The sequence below is a fragment of the Urtica dioica genome, chromosome 3 (assembly GCF_054948205.1).
Source record: "Urtica dioica subsp. dioica isolate 48M chromosome 3, U.dioica_male_clone48M_v1_H2, whole genome shotgun sequence".
Classification (NCBI taxonomy): Eukaryota; Viridiplantae; Streptophyta; class Magnoliopsida; order Rosales; family Urticaceae; genus Urtica; species Urtica dioica.
Genome location: NC_142758.1, coordinates 27,999,775 through 28,006,193, shown reverse-complemented (window position 1 = coordinate 28,006,193; position 6,419 = coordinate 27,999,775). Strand labels below are relative to the sequence as shown.

General features: G+C 36.8%; 1 protein-coding gene across 1 annotated transcript; it reads right to left on the bottom strand.

Annotated features, from left to right (window-relative positions):
- Window positions 1-677: 677 nt before the first annotated feature.
- On the bottom strand, window positions 678-1,481 carry LOC149402544 (uncharacterized). Its single transcript, XM_089608429.1, has 2 exons — window positions 1,417-1,481; window positions 678-1,335 (listed from the first exon to the last, which is right to left on the bottom strand). The coding sequence occupies exons 1-2, from the start codon at window positions 1,479-1,481 to the stop codon at window positions 678-680; spliced, it is 723 nt and encodes a 240-aa protein (XP_089464555.1).
- Window positions 1,482-6,419: the final 4,938 nt, after the last annotated feature.

Genomic DNA, 6,419 nt, shown 5'->3' with positions numbered 1-6,419 from the left:
CCTAGATCAATTTCAACAATGTCGAGATTATTCAACGAGCATCTGAGGGCGGAGCGAGAGCTAGATGGCGGGGAAATTCGACTTCCACCGCTCTTATGGCTAGTTGACGATACCGTTCCACAATGTGTGACAAGGTATGTAAAAAATTTTATGTATAATTATTTAAGAGTTATTTGTGTATAACATTTTGTGATTTTGTCTTTTAGTGGTGATTGTGGGATGTTCGCAATCAAATACATGGAGCACATCCTTGTCAACGCCAGTTTTGATACACTACGAAGCGAGAACATGAAGACGTTCAGGAAGAAATGGTCGACGGACCTATTTTTCTAATTAGAAGAGCAATGATATGTATTAAATATTAGGATATCTCTAGTTTTATTTCATCAAATATTTTCGATATCTCTAGTTTGATGTCATTAAATATATTGGATATTTTTAGTTTCATGTCATTAAAACTATTTATGTCCTTAAATATATTGGATATCTTTAGTTTCATGTCATGATATAGTTTCATGTCATTAAATTCATATTTAATTATTTTAAAGTAATAAATAAAAATATAAACATAAACATAACCACAAACATGTTCAACTCAAACTTAAACGTCAATTGTTCAACAAAATAAGTTTTAAAAAATAAACAAAACGATCAACTTAATAAAAATAAACAAGTTTTCACTCTCTCCATGCGCATGTCTTCCTGTTATGTCCCATACCACCATATTTCCAATGAATAACAACTTTTTCTCCTTGAGATGGGTATCGATTGACTCTTCGCCTTCCCTGTTTACTTTTCTTCGGTCGACCGGCTTGTTTCTTTTCAACTGGTGCCAACACCTTCATGTTTTTTATGTCATCCGGAACATTCCACTGATCTTCATTCCCAACAGGATATATAGATTCCTTGTACATCTTAATCCATATCTCCTTCGAATAGAAAGGACTACACAACGAATAAATGTCCAAACTCCTGTGTTGTGCGGATGCGATGGCATGCTCGCACGGGATTCCAAGTAGTTGTGGCAGTCCACAAGTGCATGTGTTATTCATCAAATGCACATCAAAGTCACCTCTCTCATCTCTAACATTACATTCAAACATCCCGAGTCTGTAGGTATTCACGTATTGTGCCTTGCCGTTCAGATGTTCGAGATTATCTTGAAACTTCGGGGATAGTCTTGTACCACATTTTCTAGCAATTTCTTCTCGATTAAAAAACCACGTTTGAAGTGTGAATCTAATGAACTCAAGCAAAGTGGTGATGGGAAACGTTCTAGCATTCCTCGTCTTATTGTTGAAGCTTTCTGCATTATTGCTTGTCATTATATCATACCTATATAAATAGTTACATATTAGTGACGTTACACATATAGTTAAATACTTGTAATGACAAAGGGAAAAGTTTTAGTTTTACCGTTTTCCAGGGAAAAATGCTCTTGCCCACCGATCAAAACCGACTTCCTCGAGATACTTAGTCATCTCGACATCTTTTCTCATCAATTTCCGAAAATGAGCTTCGAAAGCCCGCTTATTGAAGGCATAAGCGGCATCATACAGTTCAATACCACAATGATCGGTCTTGAATTATGCTGGACATTTAGTTTGAGATGATGGAAGCATGTTCCATGAGGGATACCGGGGAACACCACTTCGACGCCATGTATGATGCTAACCTGTCGATCGGATATGAACACCAACTCTTCAACGTCTTCACCGATAGCTTCTCTCAACTTTCTCAAAAACCAAATTCACGAAGCATGACATTCGCTATCTACTACCCCGAATGCAAGTGGATACAATTGAGAATTAGCATCCATCGCAATTGCGCATAGCAACTGTCCACCGTATTTTGTCTTAAAAAATGCACCGTCTAATGATATGACTGGTCGACAAGACTTGAACCCTCTACGACACGCCCCAATAGAAAAGAACGCGTATTTGAATCTATCGCCATCTTTCACAAACTCCGTAAGAGTCCCTGGATTCTTCTGCTCCAACATGTATAACCAAGATGGTAACTTCTGATAAGATTCTTCTGGCGTACCCCTTACTTAAGAAATTGCTTTCTCCCTTGTTCTCCAAGCTTTCAAGTACGCTATGCGAACACCCCATCTTGTCTTGACCTCCTCTCTTACGTTATGCGCTGAATATTCAGCTATAGAGCTAATATTGTACTTATCTTTGAAGACGTGCCCAATAACCCAAGGTGCAGCTCCTCTATGACCTTCTGTTCGAACCACACGCGCGCAAGAATGTCTACTCTCATACGACGTTATCTGCCACATATCAGACCACTGCACAACACCCCTCAGCTTTTAAGTGCACATCTCATTTTTGCATATGACATACCATCTCTTTTTCGAAGACGATTTCACTCTAAACTCAAAATTATTTTTTTAGAGCAAAAACATGAATCTGTTGCTTCATCTGTTTCTTTGACTCAAACTCTTTCCCAAGGTATATATCTTCTGTGCTACCTATTGCATGTAATCAATGGTTATAAAATATATAACATAACATTTTCCATATTATAAGTAGATCTCATTATTCTTATTACCTGTGGAAGAATGTGACAAAAGAGTTGGACCTTCATTACGTTCTTCTTTGACAACATCATCGGCTGTGAAGTCAGGGGCTTCCCATGAATAACGCACGAAATCTGTTTGTGAAACATCTTTACGAGGGTCACGTGATGGTTCACCTTGTTTTGATGGTTCACCGTGTCCTGATGGTACTGCAAAATGTTTAACAAAATCTTAATATTCTTCATGATTCGCAAACTCTTCGAATTCTGTTTCTTTGTCACTGTTGTGTCCATCTTCTCCCTTGTCACTTTTATCTTCGTCAACTTTGTTATTTTGTTCTTCATCATCTTCTTCCTCGTTGTTGTGATAATCATCTCTGTCATGCACGTATACTTCATCATCTCGTTCGGTGATTATCAAATTCTTTCGTCTCTTGTTGAGTTCCACACGAGGCAACTCTTCATTGATAACATTTTTTCCTTTATCTACTTTGTTTGAACTGAATGCTGTGATTTCTTTCGATATCAAAGTTACATAAAGTGCATATTTTCTATGACTTTTGCACTTCGTATAATATTTAACATCAATATCGTCCTTCAACAAAGCAGGCTCAATCGGCATATTACCTGCTTCATATGGAACTTCTAACTTTAAGTCATACTTTGATCTGTCTATATCGACTCTATTGTACACCTTGTCGACTAACCCCGTGTACGTCGTCTCTTTCGAAACTTCAAGCGGAAATGTTCTTGCATTTTTGAACACGTATAAGTGTCCATTTCTCTCCCATGTGCCGTTAACCATCAACAAAACTGCAAGAAATATCACATAAATACATTAAATAAGAAAACCGGATTTTATAAGTTTCTTGGGACACTGTCGGATCCGGTCGGATCCTGCCAGATCCGGTCGGATTCTTGACCTTGCCAGATCTGGTCGGATCCTGCCGGATCTGGTCGGATCCTGCCAGATCCGGTCGGATCCTGTCAGAATTTCAGCTTGAATTTCATCGGAAATAGTACTTAAATTTCATCCTAAATTATCGGATTTCATCGAAAATAACGTTAAATTCCGGGTTAGTTGACCTAAATCTACCAACTTTTTTTACACAAACTATATCAACGTAACTATAAAAGATGAATGAATGAGCATACTAACCATTTCGACGGGATTGAACGAATTGGATACTCGAAAATGATGAAACGAGAGGAAATGAGAGAGAATGAGAGATGAAAAGAAGTAGGGAATGAAGTGAAGATGGTTATATTACCTTGAAAGGGTATTTTTGTCCAAAATTGGTACAAAAGTCTAATTTTAGATATTTATGAACTAGTGAGTCTAATTGATATATTTTCATAACTTTTAGGTCTAGAAAATGAAATTTCTCTAAAAGTGTCTAAGTGTGGTCTGGTGGACCACTTAAAGTCCTAAAGATCAGGTTTATGAGTCATGCTGGCATTCAGCCCATACCAAGGTTTTAAATATCGCCGGATTTCAATGAATTTCGCCGAAAAAGTTGTTTTCTCCGTGCAAACAACCAACGAAGTGAAGTATGTCGTTTTTCGTCTTGATGTTGTTGGAATTTCGGCGAAAAGGTCGTGCCGTTTACATGAAAAACGAGCGAGTTGTTTCGTCCCTTACAAAGAGTAAAAACTAAGTGGATATCGTCATTTTTTTGCAGAAATTCGGAGAAAACAAAGGAGTTTCACATTCTCGGAGACGGTGAAAAAGACGAACATTTTCGGCGAAAATCGACGGTTGTCGGTCTCTTTCGGCGATTTTCGGACAAGCTCAGCTTGATTTCCACACAAAATCGGTGACATACAGAGAAAATCAACGAGTTCTTTGTCAGACTTTTTTTTAACCCAGATTTTATTTTCGTGCATTTGGTCTATACATTGATTGTTTTTTAACATAATGTCCTTCATTAAAGTAGTTTGCAATGTTGTGATCTATGATATATATTTTTTCAGATTTTGCTGACACTTCCGGTGAACCACCGAGATTTCTAGCAAACCACCATTTTTTCACGGAATTTTTTTTGTGTGTTTTATATGAAGCCATTACTTTGATGTTGACATCTAGGTAGTCACATATCAATCACACTTCACACCACATTATCTTCTATTCAATCTGCTGATAACGCTTCTCTAGATGCATACTCAATACCATTAATATACACACATGTATATATATATATATATATACACACACATATGTACATCTTAAATTCTTCAACATGTTTCGCTATTGCATTGTTTGTGAGATAAAACCAAGGATTAAAAAGTCGACGACTTTCCAGGAATTTCGCCGGGAAATTCGTTTTCGATGAGTCAGCGGTTGGCGACAAGCTTTTGCGTTGTTTCGTCGTTTGTTGTCTTTGGAAATTCGGCGAACGACATGTTGTTTCCATGACAAACGACCAATAGTTTTCGCTGAAAATTGAGTATAAAAGCTGCACTTAATCTTCAACTGTCGATGAATCGAGAGAAAAGAAAAAAAACCAGTTTCGGCCACAACAGATTCAACGAAGAAGAAGCAGTAGTTGCGGCGAATTCCCAGGATAATCGGCGACTTTCCACGTTTTCGTCTCATCTCAGTTCAAATTCAGCAATTATTCGGCGAAAATCGTTCGGTTTGAAGGAATTTCCTTTTCTCTTTGAAACCCTAATTTCCGGAATTTAGATCTTGATTTTACTTGGAGACGTTCCGGTGAACAACTATATTCCTATCACATATATTTTTTTTTTCAGATTTTTTGGAGACGTTCCGGCGAACCACTATTTTTCTGGCAAAACCACCATTATTTTCGGCGAACCTACATTTTTTCCGGAGAAAAAAAAATGGATTTTTAACTTTTTATCTATGTTATTTAAGTAAGGATATGTCTTTATATTTTAAATTACATATACTTTTGTTTTGAATTGGTGTTCATATATGTTGTGTTAAATTGATGTAGTTTGATTTGATTTGAAATTTTTGGTGTTCATTAATAAAATGTTGAAATGTTCATTCATTATTCCTTATGTGAAGCTTTATGATAAAACCTTAGTCTTTAGTCCATAAACAAACCTAACAACACATGAAGAGACAAATGTAGATTTGCATGAACAAACTCTTCATGGTTTGCTTAAAACAATATATTCGCAATCTAAGGATCAAAGGACTATTGATCTCAATACGATTTTATGAGAATCTATGATGTCTGGTTATATGACATTGAGAGTTGGAGACTCTATAGTTCTTCTAGGTATCTTCCGAAGGTACTGAATTGACCTGTGCCCTTCTAGAGACAAGATAAGAACAAACCATTTAACCTCTTATGTCTCGAGGTCACTACGTATGAATTGCATCATGCTTACCTCAATCCTGAAATGAGACATGCCATTTCATAGCTTACGTATTCTCATTTGAGAAAGTCAGAGTTGGGATTCACTATGTGATTCTTAACAAGACCTATTGGTCAAGTACTAAGCTATGAAGATGTCATGAGTAACTTTGTGAAGATCTCATAGATATTGAATTCATGTACAAGATTGCAGAAATGCAATGTATATCACCTCATGCTTTGTTACTTGGAATGTGAATAAATGAACTGGCCAGTGTCCAAATTGAGTCTTGACTCTTTTTGGATGAAACAATGTGACTTGTTCGCTCCTCGTCAATACATTGTTTCTAACTTATTCACAAACGACAAAGGAGTTGAGGAAATAACAGCTAGAAGGGTAAAATGATAATTTTTTAAATCCCGACTAGCTGATGATATTCATACAGGGTGAACATGGATAATATTCAGTGGATCCACTCATCACAATTAGTTGAATTCATTTGAACCGAGAGATTCTCAATGTCAACTCTTTAGTGGAGTCAGTTGACATTAAGCTAAACTTGG

Coding starts and splice junctions, on each gene's coding strand:
- LOC149402544 (XM_089608429.1), bottom strand. CDS start 1,481: ATGACTAAGTATCTCGAGGAAGTCGGTTTTGATCGGTGGGCAAGAGCA. Junction 1,336..1,416: donor GCATTTTTCCCTGGAAAACG/GTAAAACTAAAA, acceptor CTATTTATATAG/GTATGATATAATGACAAGCA.